Source organism: Gymnodraco acuticeps, unplaced genomic scaffold (assembly GCF_902827175.1).
Source record: "Gymnodraco acuticeps unplaced genomic scaffold, fGymAcu1.1, whole genome shotgun sequence".
Lineage (NCBI taxonomy): Eukaryota > Metazoa > Chordata > Actinopteri > Perciformes > Bathydraconidae > Gymnodraco > Gymnodraco acuticeps.
In genome coordinates, this window is record NW_022990346.1 from 2,871,279 (window position 1) to 2,898,808 (window position 27,530).

Below are 27,530 nucleotides of genomic sequence, written 5' to 3' on the forward strand. Positions count from 1 at the left end.
ATAACCAACACATGCCTAACCCTAACCCTTACCCTTAACCTTACCCTTACCCTAACCCTAACCCTAATCCTAAACCTAAACCTAACCAAGTCTTCACCCTAAAATTAATGATCCCCCTCATGGGGACCTCCAATTTGTCCCCATAAGGGAAGCCAGTCCCCACACGTGACTATGTAAACAGATTTAGGTCCCCACAAGTATAGTAATGCTAGACCACACACACACACACACACACACACACACACACACACACACACACACACACACACACACACACACACACACACACACACACACACACACACACGCACACACACACACACATATTTAAGCACACCAACACAGAAGTGGTAAAAGCACTAAACAGCCGCTCCTTTACCAGGTGTGACCACTTTCACTGCATTGTTTTCCCAAGATAAATTATTACGGACTATCATTTGCTTTTCTTTCTGCATTTTCCAGAAAAATGTGTTCACTTAAGGTAAGACATATTTGAATATTTGAGTGATATAATAAACTCGTCATTATCACACAGATTATTTTCATAGTTTCAGACAGTCATTCAAGCAGTTGCCCGAACAATTGTAGCCCTCTTCTGGCAAACAGCTGCAGATTAGAGATTACCGAGCTATTTGGATGTAAGAAAGGAAAAGATGTTGGACAATTTGAAGAACTATATTCTTATGAATATAGCACTCTTTCTTCAAATGAACTATTCTGCTTTCCTTTGTAATGAAGAAATAAAAATGTTTCCCCTATTCTTTGCATTTTAGCTCCAAAACCAGCATTCCCGGAAAAACTAAATGTATGTAATACAAGCAGATAAACGTGTCATTTATTTTTCCATTTACTTTATATTGTGCTATAGTTTATTCAATTGCGCTTTTTGTTTTATAGATGACAGTGGATATATGGGAAAACTTATTATATTTCCAGTTCTTCTTCCACCAACACTGAAAGTGAATTCAACGGTGATCACAGAGACAGACTCAGTCACTCTGCACTGTCAGACTCCACCCTCTGTTTCTGTGTCTCAGTGTTATTTCTACACTTTAAGTGGAGGAACTAGAGTCTTCCCTTTTCTGAAGACTCTGACAGGAACTGAGCTGCTGCTGATGTCACAGCAGAGATCACCTGCTGATGTTCAAGTGAAATGTTTTTACACTGTAAAATATGAAGGGTCAAATCATCCATCTCCACACAGTGACACGTCCTCCATCAGCATACACAGTGAGCGACTGCTTAACTCATTTAGGATGTTAAAAGTGTGCCAGTAATGAGTAATAACTGTCATTACAGTGTAACTAACACTCACATTATGACAAAGTAGAACATAATTTTCAAAAAGCTTTAATGTTAAATGTAAAACTTAATGACAGGGTGTGACAGTATTACATGAGGACATTGTATTTCACAATATTCAATATGTTTCTTTAGGTCAAAAACCACAGATGAGTGTTCAACATGATCCCGGTGAACAGGTTCTCTTGATGTGCACTCTGCCTGGATCTGCTGATCATGGTGCGAAATGTAACCTGTACTTTGGAGAAAATAAGAATCCAGTCCAAACAACAACCATCTGGAAGAAAAGGGATTCTAAGAAGCGGCTGTTCTGTCGGTTTACTGTCACAATCGATGACTTTCTAAGAAGTTTACATCTTCTTAAAAGACATGATGCCAGCTGTGATTATAGTTTGGGAAGTGGAGCCAACTCTTTGTCTCCTCGTAGCGATGGATACAGCTTGACTGGTGAGTCAGAGAAACACAAAACATCCTAAAGTATTACTTCATTTATGAGTGTACTTTTGTGTACAGTGTTTAAATATCTGTGGTGGAAATGCTTGTAATGAACTGGTCAAGGAGTTGTCCTCCTGAGTCTTTAATAATGTTTTGCAAAAGAGGCTCACAGCATACAGAAATACTCTAATAGTTTTCAATAAAAGTCACTGTAACTTAACAATGTTAACCTAATGGTGGAACATTCTTTTGGTGGGATCATTAAGTCATTTGGATTTATCATCTGGGCACTATGATTGTCTATACAAAATGTAATTGCAAAATATTTCAGTGTGGACAAAATCGGTAAATAATCCGACATCTCGTAGATCACATACATTTTTCTCTCTTTTAATATTTTTGGAACAGCTCTGTGTTTAAGTCATTGCACAAATAAGAGTAATAATGTTTTTTTATTGTACACACGAAAATGACAGGCCCAAATCTGTTTCCTTTCCTGCAGATATTGTGGAAAAGGAGCCCTCCAAAATATCAGCTTTTACTACCCCCCCAGGCAAGAGTTAATATCTATCTGAAGAACAATCCAGAACCTACTTACAAAAGACGTTTGTGTGTTAATGCACCACATTAGTTGCCATATTTGACTGTTAACAAACTCAACACACGTTTCTTCTTTTGCTCAAATAATTGCACAAATATCAGTTTTCTGCACATGAAGCGGACAGATCCAAATCCATCTTCTTTTGTTTTAGATATCGTGGAAAAGGACACACGCTTGACAAAGACTATGGCGACATCTACTATGACCACAGGCAGGACATGCTTTACATTTTATTTGAATATCACACTTTAAAAACAGCGTTATCTCAAGGTGCTTCACAAGTCGGTGAGAACAAGTTATCTAAGAAACTTATTTAATACATCTTTTTTATAAAATACATAAAAAACTAGGGAGCTGAGGTTAAAAAAAAAAAGGTTAAGGGTATAATAGGTTTTTAAAAAAACAACTTATTTGACTTACTATGTTTGTTTATAGTTGTTGTTTTTTCTCCAGGTATGACTGTGAGCAGGCTTCATTCCTCCACTCGTGAAACTCCTTCTGAACAAACATCAGGTAACACAATTAGAGATATATTAACTTTAACTTTAACAAATTACAAATCATTTTATATGTGAGTATTTTTAAAAAAAGAATACTCCTTAATATTCCTTATTTAAAATAATGTTTCTTCATTCACTAGGTGTTACTGTTGGATCAAGATACACAGGTAGCTTTATCTCCAGAACACCAGTGAAACCAACACCAGGTAACACAAATCCTCTGTTTCCTGTATTGATTGATTGATTGATTGAAAAGTTTATTAACAGCTTGTATATTGGGTACAGTACAGCTCAAAACATACAATTGTTAAGGGGATGCAGACCAGAGAAAGACTTTCGTCTTGTTTACATCAGGGTCCCCCATTTCCAATTCATCATATCATTTAAGACATATAAGACATATTTGACATACAGATGGCTTATTTACAATTTACATACAGGTGGTTTTTTACATACAGATTGCTTATTTACAATTTTCATTTTAGATTTCGTTCTAATACATCCTAACCGGACATTTAAGACATACCAAGTCTACAGATATACAGTTAGTAACAGAGTCTAAAATGCGAGTATATACATAGATGGGGGGGGGGGGAAGCTGTCCATTGAACGACAGGTTGAGATTTGTACCATTACCGGGGCCAGTTTTGCAATGCTCTCCCCCGAAGGTGCTCTTTAAGAGAGGTTTTGAAGGTAAGTATAGTTTTACTTTCCTTTACAGTTGTGGGAAGAGCGTTCCACCGTGATGTGGCATAATTGCGAAAGGTGTATTCCCCCTTTTTTGAGCCAAATCTGGGTTTCACATGATTTGTGGAGCTCCCTCTGGTGTTATGATCATGGTATTCCTTGACCTTTGGGAAGAATGTTGACATGTACATGGGTACCATAGAGGTGTAGTGGATCTTGTAGACTAGGCCCATTGCAAGTAGCTGTACTCTGTCATCTACTCTAAGCCATCCTAGGTTGTCAAAGTGGGCAGAGGTGAGGTGGGTTCTAGATGAAAGGTCAAGCAGTAGTCTGACCAGTTTATTTTGCGATGTTTGAAGTTTTATTTTTAGCGCCTTGGAGGTGCTATGGTACCATGACGTGCAAGCATAGTCATAGTACCCTTGAATGAGTGCTCCTGCCAGAGTTTTCAGGGTGTTTTTGTTTACCAGAGAGGAGATCCGGTATAGGAATCTAGTTCTTTGATTGACTTTTTTTATTACATTGGATGCCATTTTGTCACATGAGAGGTTTGCCTCAAGAATAGATCCTAGGTATGTAATTTCCTTCTTACTTGTGACAATAATGTCACCCACTGCAACTGAGAAGTCGTCGGATTTGCTGAGATTATGTTTCGAACCGAAGAGAATGGACTCTGTTTTACCCAGGTGTAATGATAATTTATTATCGGCGAGCCAGGTGCAGATTCTGCCGAGCTCGGAGCTGAGGGTTTTTTCAACCTGCAATCTGCTCCTGTCAGAGACCAGCAGGGCTGAGTCGTCCGCGAACAGGAACAAGTTGCAGTCACATGCTGATGACATGTCATTTACATAAATTAGGAACAGTAACGGACCTAATATGCTTCCTTGTGGAACACCACAGCTCACTGGGAGGGGGGGGGACAGAGTACCGTTTACCTCCACCATCTGTTCTCTGCCCTCCAGGTAGGATTGCATCCAGCTCACCGATAGTTTATCAACACCAATTGCTTTTAGCTTGTCAATCAGAATGGGGTGATTGACAGTGTCGAAAGCCTTTTGTAGGTCCAGCATCACCATGCCGCAGTACTTGCCCTCGTCCACCTCTTGTTTGATGTGGTCGCTCAAATAAAGAAGGCATGTGTCAGTGGAGTGGGATGTTCTAAAGCCAGATTGAAATTCATAGATTAGTTTCTTTTCCGCTAGGTACTTTTCGACCTGTTCATATACTATTTTTTCCATGACTTTCGAGATGGAGGTAAGTATAGAAACAGGGCGGTAGTTGCCTGGGCGTATAGCAATCCTCTGTTGCTATACATTTGAATAGAAATCCAGAAATGATCACGATTGACTGACTATATTTGTTGTTGTTTATATTTGTTGTTTTGAATGTTGTAAATGTTTTTGGGTTTTTTTCACCAGGAAGGACCGTTATCAGCTCTTCCACTCCTATGACTACTACCAAACAAACACCAGGTAACACTATTACACATTTATTAAATGTGGCTTTAATTGATCAGAAATCATTTAAAATTATTTTATATTTACTTGTATTCATTCACTAGGTCTTACTGTTGGATCAAGAAACACTGGTAGTTTTATCTCTACTTCCATAAAACCAGTGAAACCAACACAAGAACTACAAATACTCAGTTTCCTTATTATTCACACTTTTTTAAGTCCATCAAAAAAGCCAACATGCATTTTCTCTAAATGTTTTAATGTCTCTGACTTTTTCTTTATTACAATAGGTCAGAATCCTTATACGTCTAGCAGTCAAGCTATTCTCTCACCTGTGACCCCAGTGCCCCCATCATCAGGTGATCAAAAGCATCTATTACTTACACATACTATTAACATTACAAATAAAATGATATTCATGTTAGTACTATTCTCTTCCCTATAGCAAATTGGCATATTATGCAGCAAATTAGTTAGAGCTGTCCTTTTTGGGAATAATATATAACATTGATTACATTAATGTTAAAAAGGGTGCCTCCTAATCCACAGTGGGTTCATATTACATGTTTCTACTGGGTTTGAGCAGTGAGTATTGCTCTGCAGTGTCGCAGTAAAACAATTTACTTAATTATTATCTGTAATTCAATAATGTATCATCTTCTCTACTGTAATCATGTGTTTAATTTATATCAGTTTCAAAGCAATACCCTGTCCTTGATGTTTTATATTCAGTGTGCCCTTTACTGGTACATAGATACACACAGTCTTCTTGTTTTTGTGTTGGAAGTGAAACTGACACTTGTTTCTGACCTCACGCAGAAACATGGACATGGAAGTTCGTAATAGTTGCAGCTTCTTTTGGAGGTGTTATCGTACTGGGACTGGCATCTCTATTTACCAAAACAACAACTGGTGAGAACTTGATGTTTGTTCCCACTAAAGCATTTTTTCCTCCCTGCTCTTTGTGTAAGTAAAGAATCCAGGTGGAGGATCAGGGTGAGTTAGCAAATTCCCCTATTAAACACGTAAGATCATACTGTAAATCTCTGTTTAATCACAAATATGAAATACTTAGAAAGAAGGAAGATTGGTTGAAGGGAGTTAGTTTATAAAGTCTGCTCTGCACACCTGCTTGAACATGATTGGACATAACTAGTAACACAGCTGGGAATGAGCCAATACATGTGAAGCTTATCAGAAACAGCTGATGTCTAATAAACCAATACAACTTCAGTGCTTTGCCCCAACAAACCCCATGCTTCTCTCTCTCTCGTTTTCAGAAAGATGTGCTGCCAAGAGGTAAGGATATGTATTATTTGTTTGACCTTTTCAGCAATAGGTGAGTTAGTAAAGAGGTAGTTATGTTTTACAGTTTGAAATTTCCTTCATTAAGTATTTCATCTCATTCTCTTCAAGTAGCTGCTTAGTGCATCCTCTGCAGCAGGACTTTAGTTGTTATGCAGTCGTGTAAAGAGAGGGGTTAGTTGTTATCTCCAAAGCCAGATGCCACCTCATTCTTCACACTGAGGCCATTTAGGTCTGAGAGGGGTTTTAACAAAGAAATGTTTTCCTTTTGATATTATCTTTATTGTCAACCATGCTGTTTCTAGTGTAATGAGTCAACCCAGTCTCACGGCATTTCGTGTTCACCAACACGATTTTGAATCTATTGATTCGTGTTCACCAACACGATTTCCCCCTTTTCGTGTTGCACAGCACGATTTTAAAAGCAATGTATTTCTACTGGGAATGTGTTTCGTGCCTGCAGCACGTCTTTTTCTCCGGTCGGGTCGAGGAAGACCGGAAGCTGTGAGGTTCATAAAAACATGTTCTTACTCAAAATCAAGCCACAATTATTGCTTTTATTTTAAATCGTATAATTTCTGACTTTTGTTGCCGTCTGTGAGGAAAATAAATGGGGCTCAGAGCCTCAGAATACTGAAATCTGTATTTTTTAAATCTTTTTTTCCTTCTAATTTTGTTATTCTTTTCAAAATAACACACTGTTATTTACTCACCAATAACTCACAATTATCCTTGCTTTTATTTATTGGTTTAATTCCATAATCTCGGGCTTTTTTGGCGTCCGTCAGGAACTGAATTTCAAAATAAAAATAACCGGAAACAGACGTAGGCCTCTAGGAGTTTAGGATGGCCGAAGACACTACACTACCCATAATCCCCAGCTATCGTTTAAGACTACAGTCCCCGTGATTAATCTTCAAGCTCTGGGATTGGATGTTGGAGTGGCAGTGCACCAAGGTTACGCCGAGCGTCAAACAGCTGTTTGAAATGGAACGAAACCACGCCAGACTATCCAAAACTGGAATCGAACGCCCCCCCAGAACTACACATGCTGGCTATTGTGTTTCGCAAAATGTTCTATGGGATGTATCTACTGAACGTTTTTGTTTTTCCCACAATTAGAAGTTGCTAGTATTAAACACATTGGTGTTATCAAATGTAAAACATATAATTAATAAATGGGTGAAAATCGCTTGTGTCCATAATGCGCAGCATTAATATATAGCATTAATATATACCCACATGACAGCTCATTGTTACTTTGTAATTCTACTCCACTATTATTGCTTTTATTTTAAATCGTATAATTTCTGACTTTTGTTGCCGTCTGTGAGGAAAATAAATGGGGCTCAGAGCCTCAGAATACTGAAATCTGTATTTTTTAAATCTTTTTTTCCTTCTAATTTTGTTATTCTTTTCAAAATAACACACTGTTATTTACTCACCAATAACTCACAATTATCCTTGCTTTTATTTATTGGTTTAATTCCATAATCTCGGGCTTTTTTGGCGTCCGTCAGGAACTGAATTTCAAAATAAAAATAACCGGAAACAGACGTAGGCCTCTAGGAGTTTAGGATGGCCGAAGACACTACACTACCCATAATCCCCAGCTATCGTTTAAGACTACAGTCCCCGTGATTAATCTTCAAGCTCTGGGATTGGATGTTGGAGTGGCAGTGCACCAAGGTTACGCCGAGCGTCAAACAGCTGTTTGAAATGGAACGAAACCACGCCAGACTATCCAAAACTGGAATCGAACGCCCCCCCAGAACTACACATGCTGGCTATTGTGTTTCGCAAAATGTTCTATGGGATGTATCTACTGAACGTTTTTGTTTTTCCCACAATTAGAAGTTGCTAGTATTAAACACATTGGTGTTATCAAATGTAAAACATATAATTAATAAATGGGTGAAAATCGCTTGTGTCCATAATGCGCAGCATTAATATATAGCATTAATATATACCCACATGACAGCTCATTGTTACTTTGTAATTCTACTCCACTACAATTCAGAGGTTAACCTGGTATTTTTACTCCACTACACTTATTTGAGTTACTTTGCAGATTCTGATTAATGATGTGAAATATAAACAACCCTTAAATCAGACTTTAGTTACACCTGAGTAAAATTCAGGTAAGGTGATTGTCAAGTGCCAACAATCAGGAGAGATATTTGATAGTTGGTGCTTGAGAAGACTAAACATGTATCTGCAATTGACATGAATGGAAACGAGTAATAAAGTATATTTATTACTCGTTATTCTCTACTAATAGTTAATTAAAGACTGTATATTATGGCTATTTTGCACATCCCTTTCAAGATTTCAAGATTTTCAAAGGTTTATTGACATATCATATACACAACTACAGTGTATGCAATGAATGAACATCTTGGGTCACAGGTTCCTCAACAGCGCATTACAAGACATCTATCAATATGTGTGTACCTCCACCATTAAACTGTCATATTCTGGACATTTCTTATACTATCTACATACATAAGAGTATAATTCATATGTATAATATCAGTTAAAATAAGTGCTTCAACATAGTTAACATTGCAGGAAAGCAATATGTTAGACGTTAAGTACTTTGTCAGGCTTAATATTTATCTGTTGATACCCCCAAAGCTTTTTTCTTATTTAAAAGAAGACCTTAATCTAAAGTATTATTTAATGTTTAAATAAAGGTTAATTCGTTTTTCTGTTTTGCACCACCTCCTATTAATATCTTTGTACATCCTGCACTAAACTGTTTTATTGTAGAGATCACTTACAGTATCTTCTTGATTTTTTATATTCTATATTTCTATCACAGACCTTCTACTTTCCCCCTATGAAAGTATGTACTCTTAATATTTTTTTAATCAAATATAACACATAACAACAATAATTCAATAATGTGCTTTAACCACTAGGCGGTGCACACAAGGTACACACAGCCATAATAACTTTGTATTATTAGTGTAGGACACTTATGTATGGACAACATCTGAAGATGTGTAGTTTTGTTCATGCTTTCACATAATTTTACAGCATATTGCTATACTATTTCAGACTCAGTATTTACCCCTTTTAAACTGTATTCTTGTTTATTAATAACAACTTTTTTTTAAATCTCATATAGTATGTTATACCTGTTTTTCATCTATTCTCTTGTTTTTTTATAACTATAATGATCATATAAAGATGTGCCTTTACCTCACTGGGCTGAGGTTATCAGAGCCTCTCAGTCTTTCAGGAGAGAGCTCTCTAAAGCTCTCCCCCCGCGGCCGCTTACACAGTAAATTCCAATGTTAATAAAAGCACACAGAAGCTGTATATACGTTTTTTGGGAGTTTGATTTATTTTTAAATTAACACTAATACAAAATTAAAACCTATAATTGCACACTAAAACCATTATTTCAAAAAAAGAACTATTTCACATAAACCTCTGGTTTTTAATGGGGCTGGGGCAGTTCAACTTGATTTTGGGGGCGGGGGGTGCCATAGTTTATGGGCGCTGTAATATAGGCGTAGTTCTGTTAGTATAAGATAATAAGATGTACTTTGTTGATCCAAAATCGGGAAATTGTGTTATGAAATAAAAAGAAATATTTATTTTTAATTTCTAACTTTTTTTTTTTTTTTTTGGCGCCCCCCATGGGTTGATGCGCCCTTAGCATTCACCTATACTGCCTATGCCAAGGGCTGGCCCTGTGTAAATATAACCTATCTATGAATTAGATCAAATGTAAAAGTCAGTCGAATTAGTGTTGATACTGCAAGGAGACGTATTGTGTGAAGAGAAATTGAGTATGTTGTTTAATTGTTGATATATTTATGATCCACGTCAAGTATTCAGTTTCGGCTGCATTTCTTCCAGTTTTTCAAAAGGTCCTCTCATCAGGGCTCTATAAATAAAGAACTACGGCAGATCTGTAATATGTAATGCAGCCGAACCGTGCCGTTATGTGATGACCTTCAAAGAGAAAAGCAAGAACACTCGGAATTAAGTATTATTTTATTCTTTTAAAATGTTTTCCGGATTTCATATCATATAAACACCAAATCCCAGCATGCATTGCGGCTAAAACATCCGATCTGCGAGCTTAAACCATAGCTGAGGATCTTGGGTAATCGCTTGAAATGCCTATGTCTGTTTCCGGTTATTTTTATTTTGAAATTCAGTTCCTGACGGACGCCAAAAAAGCCCGAGATTATGGAATTAAACCAATAAATAAAAGCAAGGATAATTGTGTGTTATTGGTGAGTAAATAACAGTGTGTTATTTTGAAAAGAATAACAAATTAGAAGGAAAAAAAGATTTAAAAAATACAGATTTCAGTATTCTGAGGCTCTGAGCCCCATTTATGTTCCTCACAGACGGCAACAAAAGTCCGAAATTATACGATTTAAAATAAAAGCAATAATTGTGGCTTGATATTGAGTAAGAACATGTTTTTATGAACCACACAGCTTCCGGTCTTCCACGACCCGACCGGAGAAAAATAACACGAAATGCCATGAGACTGGGTTGAATGAGTACAACTCGATGCAAATTAGCATTTAGCTACAAGACTTAACCCAGTGCATCTGGTCCTTGTACATAAGTGTATGTTCCAATTCTAATGTGATTCCCTTATTAAATAAAGTAAACTAAGCTACACCGAACTAAACTCTCTTTAATAAAACATTTTCCCTTTCGTATCTGTATAGGACACAAGCCAATGTCACCGGTAATGTAGCCTATACATGAAGCAGTCAGGAAACTTTATTATTCATACCTACAGAATAAAGATATTATATATTGTTCTTCTTTTGTGTTGAGGTGTGTTTTACTCTCTGTTACAGATGACTTAATGTGCACGAGAAAGCTTGACCATGGAGGATCGGTAATTAAATAAAAAACGTTTCTATATCAGATATAACATTCCCATCATCTAAAATAATGGAACATTTGAAAAGCAAAGTTCCTCAAGGTTTATTAACATTGTTATTCATGAGTTCCTCTCACTTCCTCTCCCTTCCTTCCTGTCATCTTAAGTTACCTGCAGGTAACGATGAAGCCTACAGTATGATCACCTCAGTACCTGCTGCTGTTTGTCTCACTGGTGAGCTGCATCTGTATTATTGAAGGAGAACCACAACAAAAAACTAATTTGAACCGAACTCGAAAAATGGCTTGTGATACAGACTTATCACGTGTTATAAATAGAACTGGTGGACTAAACCACTGAACCCATCCTCTCTCTTGTTCTCACAGGTCCTGAGAAACCGAGCAGGCAAGCCTCTCAAAATGAGGATGTGAGTGAGACGTGAGACACATTGTGTAACACATTTGCTAAATGTTTGTATGTAGTAAAGATTTAATGAGCCTTATGGTTTCTTTCTCCTTTAGTCTGACATATACCACGTGTACTCCACCATCTCCGAGGAGCCACCCCCATCAGCCCTGAACGACATGGTGTACAGCACCCTGCAGGCCTATTGAACAGAAAGCAACAGCATGAAGGACTGCTTTTAAAACCATGTGCCATTTATTTTAGCTTTTCTTTAATTATTTTATAGTATCTTATGATCCATAGGGAAATTGAGATGTCTTTCCAAGCTAAAAGTATTAAATAAACAGTTAGTTTGATGTCTTCTCATCTGTCAGAGTGACCAGCTCTGTGACTGGGGGTTACCTCCCTGAGCCTGAGGCTGTATTTTGTGTGTACGTGTGTCAGTGTGCAGATATTTATCACTAACGATAGCATCACAACTTGCCAGATGCAGTCATGAAAAGTTACAGAGGTGTTGTTGAGATTCAGATGAACATTGAATTTGAAGAATGGTGTGGTCCGAGCAAGAAGGGCCAAGGGGTCATTTAGGATAGGAAGTGTGAAAGGGGGAAAACTAAAAAAATCTTCCTCATGGGCTAATAAACATTAATTGTGGATTGACAGGCGCACCTTGCAAACAAAGTTGCCCTTAGCAGCTCATTAGTATGCACACTGTATGTTAGTTAACAATATGTTGGTCCCACATACAGTCGAGCCTGTTTGATACAAAGCTATCTTTATCTGTTCATTTCACAATATATCTGTTTTTGTATATACTGTATATTCAGATTATAACAAAGTTGGTTTGTTTTCTTTTAATTATAGTCTGCTTGACTTCCTGCCTTTATTTTCTTCTTTAAATTGCTAGGTAAATAACCATAGACTGTATATATAAAGGGTAAATATCACAATATTTAAACCATGTACCTAAATTGATCCTTAAAATGTACATGTTTGCGTGTGAACCCACATTGAAATAAAAAAGGGTAAAAACTGAGTTTATTAAAAGCCGTATACATTGTATTAATTTGTCTGGATATTAAAAGTATGCAAATGGGAACAGTGGAAAAGTCATAATTGCATTGGTCCATCTTTCTCTTTAAACAATGGAGGCTCGGATACATCGGAGGATGCTAGATGCACATTTAGTTGGTCCATTATCTTGAAGAGAAATACATAATAATATTTATATCCCCTAGCCTAGTGTGTATGTTTGAGCTGTTTCAAAAAATAGTTTTCAGGTAAGACCTGCACTTACCTAGTGTATTTTATCTTTAGTCTTAATTTAGTTGTTTGAATTCAATTAAAAGAAAACAATGCAAAGGTTATTTCCTGAAACTAGGTCTCATGGTGTGTGTTCCTGTGGCTGTCTGTCAGTGTGATTCACTTCTGTTTCTCACTGTGGTTTTCCTGAGAACATGTTCTTCATAATGACAGTATGTCAAAGTCCATGTAGTCAAACAAAAAGTGAGGTCTTGAATTATTTTACATTTTATCACTCAGCTTCATCATGGCTGAACCTCTGTTGGTGGTCATCCTCATATGTAAGTAAAACAAATTCTTTATTTTATTGTTAATGATGGTGGTTGGTGAAATGTGGTTAAACACACATACAGGCACCTTTCATTTCATGTGAAAGAGACGAGTTGATATTTATTATTAGATAATTTTTCATTGGCTTCAGGATGTGATATGAAACTTTTACATCGAGTTGAAAGAAAAACAAGAATAACATGAGACTTTGCTATTTATTATCAAAGTCAAATTGTACCTTGTTAATATGTTTTTTCTTCAACAGATTCATTTTCTGAGATAAATGCACAAGGTCAGTCTCTCTTAATTTGACAAATTCTACACAAAATGTGTTATATAGATACTTTTCTAAATGTTGACAGTTATCCATTAGGAATTTAATTATCTCATGTGACAAACATATGTGTTCTTCTTAATTTCCAGATCTTCCTCCACCGACACTGACAGTGAATCCTCCAGTCATCACAGAGACAGACTCAGTCACTCTGCACTGTCAGACTCCACCCTCTGTTTCTGTGTCTCAGTGTTATTTTCGCACTGTGAGAGGAAAACCTGCCAAAGTATTCCCTTGTCGTCAGACTCTGACAGGAACTGAGCTGCTTCAGATGGCAGAGAGGAGTTCACCTGCTGAGGTTAACGTGACGTGTTTTTACCTTCGTGTGTATCCATCTCCAGACAGTGATGTGTCCTCCGTCATCATTCGAAGTGAGTTATCACCGTAGCTTTGGATATACAGCTCTGGAAGAAATTAAGAGACCACTGCAGCATTATCAGTATCTCTGGTTATGCTATGCATAGGTACAGTATGTGTGTTGAGTGAAATTACATTTTTATTTTATTCTATAAACTACTGACAACATTTCTAAGTGTTGGTATTTAACAGACACTGGAACGGAAAGGCTGCCATGTAGAGATTGAGATTTAAGAAACATTCGGATGGGTCTTTTAAGTTTTCCATGGCTGTACATGTTCATGTCTTCATACATTATGAGCACAGACATCAAAGTGTCTCTGGACATGGGGGTTGGGTCTGCAAAAGAAAAAGAGATAGAAGAGTGAGAAAAGGCAATTTATTCCATTGTTATCATTAGAACAAATTAAGATTAATGCAGTTTCAAGTTATTTAATCTTTGTATACTTTTCCAGCTCTTCTTCCACCGACTCTGACAGTGAATCCTCCAGTGATCACAGAGACAGACTCAGTCACTCTGCACTGTCAGACTCCACCTTCTGTTTCTGTGTCTCAGTGTTATTTTCGCACTGTGAGAGGAAAACCAGGCAAAAGCTTCCCTTGTCGTCAGACTCTGACAGGAACTGAGCTGCTTCAGATGGCAGAGAGGAGTTCACCTGCTGAGGTTAACCTGACGTGTTTTTACCTTCACGTGTATCCATCTCCAGAGAGTGATGTCTCCTCCGTCTTCATTCGAAGTGAGTTATCACTGTAGTTTTGAATATACAGCTCTGGAAGAAATTAAGAGACCACTGCAGCACTATCAGTATCTCTGGCTTTACTATTCATAGATACAGTATGTGTGTTGAGTGAAATGACATTTAAATGTTATTCTATAAACTACTGACAACATTTCTAAGTGTTGGTATTCAACAGACACTGGAATGGAAAGGCTGCCATATATGTAGAGATTGAGATAAGGAACATTTGGAGGGGTTTCTTCATTTTTCCAGAGATGTACATTTTCATGTCTTCATACATTATGAGCACAAACATCAAAGTGTCTCTGGACATGGGGTTTGGGTCTTCAAAAGACGAAGAGAAAGAAAAGTTTGAAAAGGCAACTTATTCCATTGTTATCATTAGAACTACCGGTAATTAAGATTAATGCAATTTCAGGTTATTTAATCTTTTTATACTTTTCCAGCTCTTCTTCCCCCGACACTGACAGTGAATCCTCCGGTGATCACAGAGACAGACTCAGTCACTCTGCACTGTCAGACTCCACCCTCTGTTTCTGTGTCTCAGTGTTATTTCTACACTTTAAGTGGAGGAGTCTTCCCTTGTCTGAAGACTCTGAAAGGAACTGAGCTGCTGGAGAAGTCACAGCAGAGATCACCTGCTGAAGTTCAAATGAAGTGTTTTTACACTTTAAAGCTTGGAGGGATACATTATCCATCTCCACACAGTGACACCTCCTCCATCACCGTACGCAGTGAGTGACTGATACCCCCACACTGACATTATCAAACGTTGATATAGTGTCAGCATATCATACATGTTTTTTAGACATTTTTGATATACAAATACATATTTAGAAAAAATAGTAACACATGACCGAGCCTATAGGGACATGTGTTATAACCTCAGTTAGGACATGTGAAGATTTAAAATTGAAATCCATATCACATTACAAAAGCACTTTCCTTATTTATTATTTAGAAAGATAACATGTGTTTTATTCAGCAGGTTTGCCTGTTACCAGTGTTTCCACTCCTGTGACTCCTCTTACATCAGGTAACACCATTTTAGATAATAATTCTTTCAGTGAAACCACCAGCAGGTTATTCTTCTGTTAAATATCATTTTGTTGGCCCTCTTTGTAAATAGTTGTTAAGTACATATCATGTGATATTCTCACTTTTCTCAACACTGAATATATTTATGAAAAAGTAAATATTCTAAATCTCAGTTGATGCAAATAGTGATGGTTGTTCATTGATTACCCAAATACTCTGTGAAGGATGTTTAGTTGCTGTATGTGTAATTAACCTTTCCTCTGTGAAGATTGTATTCCATATTGTTCAAGTAAAATAAAGCTATTATCCATTTATAATACAGCGATAATTGATTGTTGTTTCACCAGGTCGGACTGTTTACACGCCAAGTATTAGTGAAAGTTCCTCTTCTTCTCCCCTCACACAAGTGAAACCAACACCAGGTGACATAATGATTCCATGTTTCATACTAACTCTAAAACATTTTTGTGAAAAAGCTATCAATCAGCACATAGAAAACAATATGCTGCATTATATTTTTAACCCTGACAAAAGACAATATATTCTGTGATTGTAATGTTTGTTTGTTTTTGTGCCTCTCAAGAAACACTCACTAGTGTGAATCCAGCACCTGATCAAGATATAACAGGTAGACTAAAGATTCTTATTGTTGCATAAAAATGCTAACATGAATTGCATTGGATGTTTTAAAAATGTTCGGTCTGTTAATAGGTTCAAGTGTTACTATGGCTGGTATTAAAGATAGCTCTAACACTGCAGCCCCTCAGAAAACAGCATCAGGTGAGAATACTTATGTGTTTACCACTTCAACTCAGTGATTAAATAATGTTTAAAACCTTATTAACTCAGAAATGTACTTCAATTCACAGGACCTGTCTTCTTGATTTTGTTAATGCTATGACAGGCTAAACTGACACTTATATTGCTTCTCGTTTCAAAGCAGGACTATGGAAGTTTGTAGCAGTTGTGGCTGGATGTGGAGTTACTGTGGGAGTCATCTTGCTGGTTTCTGGAATTCTCTGTAACAACAGAAGAACTGGTGAGAACCTTGTCAATGTGTTTGTCTCATAGTCAGAACATGTTTGTTGTATACATGTCTTCAAAGCAAAAGTTCCCTTTAACAGGTTGTCTGATTATAAAACATTTGGTAGCTCTAGAATTGCATTTTCATAAGCATTGCAAGAAAAATGTGGGATTTGTTTAGTATGAGACAACCACTCAAAATATATACTCACATTCTGGTTCAAATCGTCTACACAGTTACACATTTGTGCTTGGTTCCTAAAAGCCGTTCGCAGTTTTTAGGACATTTTTAATGCAGCTTCACACTAAACAGAGATACTAAAATCACTATTGTGTGTTAGTGTGTCTCATCGGGTTGCACAGAACAACCATGTAAGACGTGCATCTCAAAGTAGCACTGAAGCACACTTGGTGGAGACCACCTACGCACTGAGACACAAATAATCTAATGTGCTTAAACCGGACACTCGTTTTCTCATGTGGCATGTTGTCTGAGAACATTTCACCTGTATCTTGTCAAGACCATGTCTCCAACCTATATAATCGATGTAACAGGTCACAAGTCAGGAGCACAACACGTGCATGGCCTCTACAATTCTTTCATTTCCACGGTCAAGCAGCAGCATCCTTCACAGGCTGGTTCAAGCTGCACAGCCATTGAGCCACTTCAGACCTTCCTGTCTTCACCACCAGGCCCAAGAGCGGCTCATGTCTGCCTTTCTCTAGTTCCCCTGGAGGTGGTGCTCTCAGCATTAAAGCATGAGCCATTCACTCTCATTGAAACCGTTCAGCTGAAATGGCTTTCTCTCAAGTCCTTATTTTTGTTGGCCTTTTTGTCAACCAATACAAAAAGGAAATCTCCCTATGAGGACCAAGCATGACAGGCCACCTTACAAAGTGAATATAGATAGTGGAGAGATGAACAATCCAAGTTAGTATTGAACGTGTGTAAAATATGGAAAGGAGCAAAAGTGTCTCAACCACTCTCTTATATTGTGTTTGATTTACGAAAAGTAAAATGTTGTCAAAGATGTACAATCATGACAACATTTTATTTATTTTTTGATATACATTTTTTTTCTATCTTACTAGCAGGTTCTGAGGAAGTGAAAGGCAGACAGGAGCATCACAATGAGAATGTAAGTCTGACATGAGGGGCAATAAACAATAAGCCATGTATTTAATCATGTACAGTACATCATAGTTGGTGTCTTCCTTATTCCAGATGGAGACATACCACATGTACGCAGCCATCACGGAGGAGCCGGCTGCATCGGACCTCAAGAGTATAATGTACAGCACCGTGCAGTCACACTGAAACGATACCATTCAGAGAGAGAAGCAGACAGCCTAAGAACTTTTACTGAAATTAACTTTGTGTACGACGTTCACTGGTATAATGCTGATCGAGTTTTAGAGTTTTTACAACTATTAAAGCTATGCAATTTTCAAGTTAAAGTCTATTATATACAAAGCTCAGCATTTGTTTCAAGCTGCATTTAAATGTTGCTTTTTTCAGTTCAAGATTAAAAAAGTATTTAGTTCAGCTTCTTATCTACAGCAAAGATCACTTCAGTCCAATTTTCTTTACTTTGAGACTGTTTTTAACAGGTTTTATTTGATCTGACTATGAACTTTACGTGCAATAAAATGTTTCTACAAATACTGTAAAAAGACATGTTGACACTTAATTAGCTTTTTTTTTTGCTCTTTATCATAAATGATGGCTGGACCTGAACCATTCTCTGATCTTTCTCATGCACGTTGAGCTTTTCTGAAATGTGTTCTGATTTAAAACAAGAAGAAAGCAAAAATAAAGGAGTTGAAATGATTTGGCTGTATTAAATTATTCACTTTTAATGTGGGAGATTGTGTAAATCAGAGAAGGCTTAGATGAGCGTAGAATTGGTCTGGATTTACAATGATGAAAAAGGAGAAAGCTATTGATGAGAAGTGTGTTATAATAGCTCATTTTGCTCTATGCACACTTTTCCCTAAGATGGTAATGACAACAGCAGAGAAGCAACATCAGTCCTGAGAGAGACTGTACAGTTCATTTGAAATCCAAGCAATATCTTTGGCATTTAACTTTGCCTTCATATGTTCAGGTTAATATATGTAAAAATAAGTTACATCATTATCTTTATGAGCAGAAATTAGAATGATGTGACGGCTAAATTGAATATATAATTGTATATATTAATAATAGAAACAAAAGTTAGGTCTTATATCAAAGAATATAACTTTGATCACTTGTTGCAATGCTACACAACTTAAAACAACTCCTTTAGTGAACACTTGCTTGGTTTTATATAACCACAGTGCACACACACACACACACACACACACACACACACACACACACACACACACACACACACACACACACACACACACACACACACAATAATGTGTGGTATATTAAATCTAAAAAAAACATAATAGGTATACTTCGAAGAAAGTAGCCTGTATGTTAATGTTATTCACATCTAAAGCTACCTGTGGCTTTCCTGAGCGTTTTGTTTGAGACTTTCACACAGTCAGACACACAAGCTTCATCATGGCTGGACGCCTGCTGTTTGTCATCGTCATGTGTAAGTTAAACCTCTTATTGATTTATTCATTATTAATGTAGGCTATTACAAACTTATGCACACAAGCAAATAACGCTTTTTGCAATTGCTAAACCACAGGTCAATTGTTTGTTTTGGTGGTGGCTTAGTGAGCAAACAGTTCGTAGAGCTTGAAAGCTTCAAAAAACGATTTATATTTAAGTAAATGTTTAAATGTTATATTTAATATGTGTTCTTGTTGCCTTTGTGGTTGCCCTGTGCCAGGGAGGAAAAAACACTGGCTCAAATGTTATGCTTTTAAAACTTTGTTGAAGTCATTCATTTGTTACCTTTCTCACTTGCTAATTCTTTTTTCAACAGATTCATTTCAAATGTCTCAAGCACAAGGTCAGTCTCTAATCAAATGTCTTTAATGTCCAGGTTTTTGGGTATTCATTTGACTAATCTTATAAACTATATTTTTCTCCATCAACTTCTTTGAATAATTGTTCCCCATTAGGAATACTTTTATATCAATGTAATTATTCAGTATTTTAAAGCATTTGGTTTCATTGTCTTATCGCAGCTTTTGAGTGATATAATTGAACATATTTCCTGCACGATTTCCAGCTCTTCTTCCACCGACACTGACAGTGAATCGTCCGGTGATCACAGAGACAGACTCAGTCACTCTGCACTGTCAGACTCCACCCTCTGTTTCTGTGTCTCAGTGTTATTTTCGCACTGTGAGAGGAAAACCAGGAAAAGTCTTCCCTTGTCGTCAGACTCTGACAGGAACTAAGCTGCTTCAGATGGCACAGAGGAGTTCACCTGCCGAGGTTAACGTGACGTGTTTTTACCTTCGTGTGTATCCATCTCCAGAGAGTGATGTGTCCTCCGTCATCATTCGAAGTGAGTTAAACTGTAGCTTTGGATATACAGCTCTGGAAGAAATTAAGAGACCACTGCAGCATATCAGTATCTCTGGTTTTGCTATTCAAAGGTAGTAAAATTCATTGAGTGAAATTACATTTTTATTTTATTCTTAAAATACTGACAACATTTATAAGTGTTGGGATTCAACAGACACTGGAATGTAAAGGCTGCCATGTATTAATTTAATTTTTAATCTTTGTATACTTTTCCAGCTCTTCGTCCACCGACACTGACAGTGAATCCTCCGGTGATCACAGTGACAGACTCAATCACTCTGCACTGTCAGACTCCACCCTCTGTTTCTGTGTCATTTCTACACTTTAAGTGGAGGAACTAGATTCTTCCCCTCGTCTGAAGACTCTGACAGGAACTGAGCTGCTAGAGATGTCACAGCAGAGTTCACCTGCTGAGGTTGAAATTACGTGTTTTTACACCGTAAAGCTTGGAGGGAAAACATGATCTATCTCCACACAGTGACACGTCTTCCATCACCGTACACAGTGAGTGACTCCTCTACAATAAATAATAAAAGTGGCATGGTCTGATATCTCAGTTGTGAACTTGCTTACAATGGTTACACACAAAAAGCAAATAGAGGAAAACTGATTCAACATTGATTTGTTCTTTGATTTGTTTTGATCGAATTAATCAAATTCTCAATAATTTACGCTGACTTTTTAGAAAATGTTTTGATATTCATAATTTTTTTGTTTTCCATTAATGGTATAACTCTCACTTCTGCAGGTAGTTGGACCTCTGCTGCCCCAACTCTTTTGAATCCAGCATCTGGTGATGAGGTTATAGGTATAGTTTCTTTTCTTATAGTGCATCAAAGTGCCAAACTGATTTGCTAGGATTTTTTATAAATGCTTTCCACAATTTACATACTAAATCTGTTGGAGTCATGTCACTCATTCTCCTTTGAAATCAGGTGAACAGGAAGCACATCATTGCAGCTGCATATTGTTAATGAGATAAACAGAATGCAATTTTATTTGTAATCATGTACCATCCTATGTGCAAAATATCAATATTGGAGATTATATATATTCAAAAGAAAGAAGTAATGTGTGTCAAGTGTAAATCTCCTCTCTCAAAAAAGGTTCATCTTAATCTTAATGCAGGGAAGATGACATTGATGGTTGGAGCAGCTGTGACGGTGGGAGTCGTCTTGCTTGGATTGGCACTTCTCCTTACTAAAAGCACGAGTGGGAAGAGTACAAATAATGACCTCTGGAACTTTTGAAAACCCAGCTTTAGATGTAGGAAATATTTGATTTACCCTTTTGAAACCAGCCTTACATGGTACAACACCTTGGGTTCACGTTGAACAAAAGCAGAACAAAAAGAAAGTTCACATTCATTTCAAATACAATTTCTAATAATTGTTTTTCATTTTCTAGAAAACTGCATTTCCAAAAGGTAAGAATTCATATTTCTCAGGTGCTATCAGTTACACTTCAATGAATACCAGTATTTATGTTTGTTTCCATTATGGCTCTGGTTTATGGTCATACCTTCAGACATTCATTCAGAGCGCCTCTGAGCTGCTCCCCTGCACGGAAACATTTGGCATTACGGTTTCTTTTTCATTCTTAAGGAGTCTCAGCAGCAGTGATCATTCTGCTGGGAAAACTAACACTCTAGCATATAAATGATATCTTTGCAAACATAATTCAGAAATCACACTAGATCTCTGAATCAACAAAATGAATACAAAGCATAAGAATAAGGTTGAGGTGGTGGAGCAAGCTGCAACAGATGCTAAATGTTTAGGGAGAGAAATTCAGTATTTAAATGTACTAATGCATACTGTGCTTTTGAATTCCTTTGTATTCCTTCTGAAAACAAATGTTGTTTTTCCATTTAGACCAAAAGCAAACATCAGTGGTTTGCAGGGTGATTATGATGAGACCTACAGTGCTGTCACCTATACAGTAAATGCAACAGTGGTGAGCGGCTTTTCTCTTCCTGTTTGAAGTATGGAGTTATTAGCCACTTGGCGTGGGGCAAGTTCTGCTAAATGCTTCAGAATGAAACATGAGGCATGGAAAATACGTGCAAGTACACAGATTAAAATTAGCATTTTCAGGTGCAAACAAAGTTTTTATTGTAGTGTATCAGAAAATAAACACCTTTATATGTTGAAAAATGCATAATGATGACTGACCTCCAAACTTTACTGAGGGCAGTTAATGCTTGTCTGTTTCTTTCTTTTCATAGATAGATAGAATCGGAGGGAGGAACCCCTCTTTAATGGTCACACATGCAGAGCACACAGCATGACATTTCTTCTCTGCTTTTAACCCATCCTAGTACTAGGAGCAGTGGGCAGCTAGGGGGGAAGGGGGGTGTCCGGTGCCTTGCTCAAGGGCACCACGGCAGGGCCCAGGAGGTGAACTGGGACCTCTCCGCAGTCCACACTCCGACCATATTTAGGTCTGGTTGGGGACTTCAACCGGCGACACTACGGCTCACAGCCCAAGCCCCTACTGACTGAGCCACTGCCGGACGACAGAGTGACGACAGCAGAGAAGCTACATCAGTCCTGAGAGAGACCGCGCACAGCCATTAAAGTTAATTAGAAGTCTGAACCTTTTCTTTTTCTGCATTTATTTGTGAATTGTTGTTACCTTAATTTTAGATCATTATGTCCAGGTACAGACATGAGTATGTCATGTTTCCTTTGTGCAATGCTTCAAATTAAAAAAGAGATTAACCATGATTATGAAGTCTCCTTCATTTCAGAAGTCGTAGATCAGGGTTATTTTAATTTGTTCACATCTTAAACACAAACATGCACAAAAGGAGTCAGTCATACATGCATAATGTGAATGGGATACAATCAAGGAGAACATCAATAACACATGTTTGTAAAAAACACATTTTATAGGATGATTAAAAAATATGAATTACAGTACACCAATGAGACATTTTATAATGGTCTGACAAACATGTTTACTTTGACACTCAGTCAGTGAAGACTTGTGTATACTTTGTGTTTTATATATACACACACACACACAGGAACTTCACAGTGGCTCTTTATCAACCAAACAACACATACTCATCTTTCTTAAGCACTGAGACTCTTGTGTGGTAGTGTCACTCCAAAAATGAAAACCATATAGTGTTGTCACGATACCAACATTTTGGTTTCGATACCGATACCAAGTCAAGAATTGCGATTCCGATTCTTTTTCGATACTTTTCTTTAAAAAAGGGAAACAGTCTTAAATGTAATTATTGTGCTTTATTTCACACCAGAACCAGAACCATAACACAAACTTTTAAACAATGAGAACAATAAACAAAATAAATGACAATAATAATTCGTATTAAATAAAATTAAGCATCATCTCAAACAACTTTTTTGTTTTATAAAATATAATTTTTTTTATATTTTATTAACATGTACAGCAATATAAATAATTATTGACAAAATGTATATTGCAGATGTTAGCCACATTGGTAAGTTAGCTAAAAATATAGTAGACAGTTATCATTGCCATTAATTGCCTCGTTTGTCACAAAATAAATTACACTGGTTTGACTTAGATTTGAGGGCATGGGCATGTTATCTATCACATTCGCTAACCTGTCTGTCTTTAAATTCTTTAAACAGCTCTGGATTCCGGTCGGCGGGTGCTTAGCCAAGTTTGATGTGTTGGCTTGGCTCCCTTGGTTTGCAGGGATCTAAAACATTTCTCACAGACAGGCCTCGTGGTGTCCGTAGGCTTGCCCTCACTATCAGAGATATAGCTAAAATACTTCCAAATTTCGCTTATGGCGTCTTTTTTGTCAACAAGCCGAGGCGCAGCGGCAGTTGCACTTCCACTTGCAGCCATGCTTCTCGTTTTCTCACATGCTCTGGCAGCTAGCACGTGGCCGCGTGCACGAGAGAGGGGAGGGACTTAGAACGTGCTTGAGAGGGGCGGGACTGCAGGGCCGGCACGGCTGCAGTGCAGGGAGTGGAAGCAGAGCGCTGAACACACACGGCTCTTATTAAAACGGCGCTTTCTCACCGGAGTACTTTTCCCCGTCATTCTTAAAGTACCGATACTAATGAAACGGAGGAATCGTACCGTTTTTAACGGTAGGGTATCGCGGTACCTTTCAAGTATCGGTACACCGTGCAACACTAAAACCATATAGGTAATTTAAAAAGGATGTGAAGTGTGTGTATGTGGCCTGTATGTTAAAGGAAGGCTCCAGTCATTAGATAGTTAATAAAAACTTCAGTATTTAGTGAAACATTATGTTTAAACCATACCCTGAAGAAATCAGCGATATTCCCCAGTAAATAATGATTTTATAGCTCTTTTTTATCAAAACCTGTATATTCCGTCAGGCAGCTGCCATTTTCAGTAGTAAAGCACCCAGATATTGTTCTAAAACTGTATTAAAGTAAACAGGTATTATCTTGAACTGTATTGAAGTAAACATGTATTATTTGGGACTGTTTAAAGTAATCCTATATATAAACCTTCTTACTTACACTCCATGACCCAGAGACCCTGACACACACACATACACCTACTGTCTCCATGCAGCACACACACATAAACTCCTTGATCCAGGTATCTCCACACACACACACACGACACACACACCCACACAACACACACACACACACACACACACAACACACACACACACACACACACACACACACACACACACACACACACACACACACACACACACACACACCACACACACACACACACACACCACCACACTACACACCACACACCACACACACATCACACACCACACACACAGCACACACACACATCACACATCACACACACACAAACACACACACACACACACATACACACACACACACTACCATCTACACCACACACACACACACACACACACACACACACACCCACACACACACCACACACACACACACCACACACACATTTTCCCTCACTAACACACACAACTTTCTTTTTTCAATGGTTTCCTGCTGGGAATAATCCCAATCACAATATTCTGTGATGTTTTGATTGTTTTAAAAGAATAATTGGTGTGAAACCTTCCCTGGGAAATTAAAGGAGTTGGGTCCGGTATAAGATAAAAAGTGATTCTGACCTTGTAGAGTTCCGATGCTCTCACGCTCTGTTCAGAAGAAAAATACTTTTTCCCAGAACTCTGATTCGCTGTATTGGGCCCGACCCAAAGTGAATCCAACCAGTAAGAACACCTTAGGAGTAAAATGAGACGGAAGAGCCGACACACATCTCCGCCCCAAATATGTCCATATATACTGTTGTTTCTTCATGCAAAATGCCCCCTGTTTCTGACTGGCTGGTCCCGATATCTGTATCGCACGGCAGTAGAGCGGGGAGCCCGGAGTGTTCTGTTTCAGGGCACTCTGTATTTCGTATTGTGTTTTTTACCATTAAAATCAGATTATTGTTATAACTTTTATGCCGGTGTGTTGAACTCCCTCTTTTATCAATCTGACCAGGCTCATCTAAAGGACGGCGCGGAGCAGAGGTGGGCTTTAAGCCACAGATATTGTGTTTGCTCCTACAGTAGTCACATGATCCGAAAAACTAGGTTGTGACGTCATCTATGCGTTCACTTTGTAAACACACGAACAGCTCATTCGACGAAAACATGGCGGAGTATTTGAGTTCGGACTCGTCCGCCGAGGAAGAAGTTTAGAAAAATAAAGTCCAGGCGGACTTACTTTGAATTATCACTATAGGTATTCATTCCATCCAAATACAACTGTAAAAAATAAATAAAAAACTTACTCTGTTATCCTCTTAGGCCCCACGGACCCGGTTCCGGGGCCGAAATCGCGTCATTTGCAGGAAACAACGTCTAAGGAACCTTAATATTTAATAAACTATGAATATTTTATATCCATATAACGGGAAAAAAACTATTTTAACTGATCTTTTTCATTTTTCATTTCATTTTGTGATTCAGTGAGCCTCTGAATTAGCCCCGAGCGAAAAATGCTAACCTATTACTGCACCGACAATCACTCCTAGCTCCCTTATTACTTATCCTAGCTGCACATCCAACACATCGTTTATGATCGTAAAGACACAGAATCTAACGGTGCTCACCTCAACACTGAAAGATACAAACTCGCAACGTTATCAACAAAAACGTACATCAAAACAAGTGGCGCTAGGTAGCAGAGATGTTCACAAGTCTTTTTTTGCAAGTCCAAGTCAAGTCTCAGGTCACGAGTCCAAGTCAAGTCTCAAGTCTTTGTGGGGTGAGACTTGATCAAGTCTCAAGTCTTTGGTCACGAGTCCAAGTCAAGTCTCAAGTCTCTAAAAAATAAAAGTCTCATGTCTCTTCTGTTTGTAATAAGCCTTCTATTGTCTGCTGCTATCCAGTCTGTTAAGAATACTCAGTGTGAGAAAAAGTTTTTAGAGAGTACTTGTCCATGGACAAGTGAGTTTTGGCAATTTACTTGTCCGAATACATTTTTCACTTGTCCAGAATGGACAAAAATTGGGGCCACTGGAATCTTCTTCTTCGTCATCGTATTTTACATTTTCCCACGGTTTTTACGACACCGCTAACGTAAGTGAGCGGTAAGATTTTACTGCATCACACAGGGTTGGGTATCGTTTGGATTTGAACGATTCTGGTTCTGCTTTTCGATTCCGGTTATTTTCGGTTCTTTGAGAGGGTAAAAATAAGTCAAACTGGGAGAAAAATATATTTATGAAAAGATTAAGTCAAATCTGTATTCCTTTTAACAAATCACTTCATACTGTTGCATTTCTTACGGTTATTGAATACAATTTATATAAAAATAATCTCTGCATTGTTTAGTTAGTTCTAAGTGGTGCAGTTTGAGAATGTACAATTGGCCCAGTCTCCTCTGATGTTACACTGCAACCTGCCTGTGAGACAAAGTCCAACCACACATGTCCAACACATAGGACATAACCTAATAATAATGACACATTAGATGTATAGGCCTAGCGCTTTTCTACAACTCAAATACGCTTACACATGTCCTGCAATACACATGCTGCAGCTGCTCACTGTTTGTAAAAGTAAATAAATAGTATTTTCATTTCAATAATGTACTTTCTATACCCTGCTTCATAAACAATACTGACATCCCTGTGCTCCTCTGAGTCTGGGGGTCCGGGGATGTGAGGACACAGACAGGGAGGTTGCTTTACTTCATAAAGGAAATGGTGGTCGATATTAACAACATAGGAGTTAAAACGCTTAATAACCTTCATTATGTGTTAGAGAAAGAACATAAGAAAGTTTGACAAAGATGAGGCTGTTAATCGGGCAGCGGATCCGCTGTGTGTAGAGAAGAGAGAGAGAGAGAGAGAGAGAGAGAGAGAAGAGAGAGAGAGAGAGAGAGAGAGAGAGAGAGAGAGAAGAGAGAGGAGAGAGAGAGAGAGAGAG

General features: G+C 37.8%; 1 protein-coding gene across 3 annotated transcripts; it reads left to right on the top strand.

Annotated features, from left to right (window-relative positions):
* The first annotated feature begins 14,445 nt into the window (after nt 1-14,445).
* On the top strand, nt 14,446-18,439 carry LOC117551010. Of its 3 annotated transcripts, none has more exons than XM_034223663.1 (9): nt 14,446-14,559; nt 15,009-15,296; nt 15,548-15,598; nt 15,948-16,022; nt 16,184-16,228; nt 16,312-16,380; nt 16,541-16,639; nt 17,716-17,762; nt 17,849-18,439. In XM_034223663.1, exons 1-9 carry the CDS (start codon nt 14,460-14,462, stop codon nt 17,939-17,941), a joined length of 867 nt encoding a protein of 288 aa, XP_034079554.1. In that variant the 5' UTR covers nt 14,446-14,459; the 3' UTR covers nt 17,942-18,439. The 3 variants fall into 3 exon arrangements, with proteins under 3 accessions (XP_034079554.1, XP_034079556.1, XP_034079555.1); XM_034223665.1 differs by having other exon boundaries at nt 17,719-17,762; XM_034223664.1 differs by having other exon boundaries at nt 15,551-15,598.
* The last annotated feature ends 9,091 nt before the right edge of the window (nt 18,440-27,530 follow it).

Excerpts from the sequence above, each read along its gene's own strand:
- LOC117551010 (XM_034223663.1), top strand. The coding sequence starts at position 14,460 with ATGGCAGAGAGGAGTTCACCTGCTGAGGTTAACCTGACGTGTTTTTAC. Across the intron at positions 15,599-15,947 it reads TGTGACTCCTCTTACATCAG|GTCGGACTGTTTACACGCCA; the intron begins GTAACACCATTT and ends TTGTTTCACCAG. Across the intron at positions 16,640-17,715 it reads CTGTAACAACAGAAGAACTG|CAGGTTCTGAGGAAGTGAAA; the intron begins GTGAGAACCTTG and ends CTATCTTACTAG.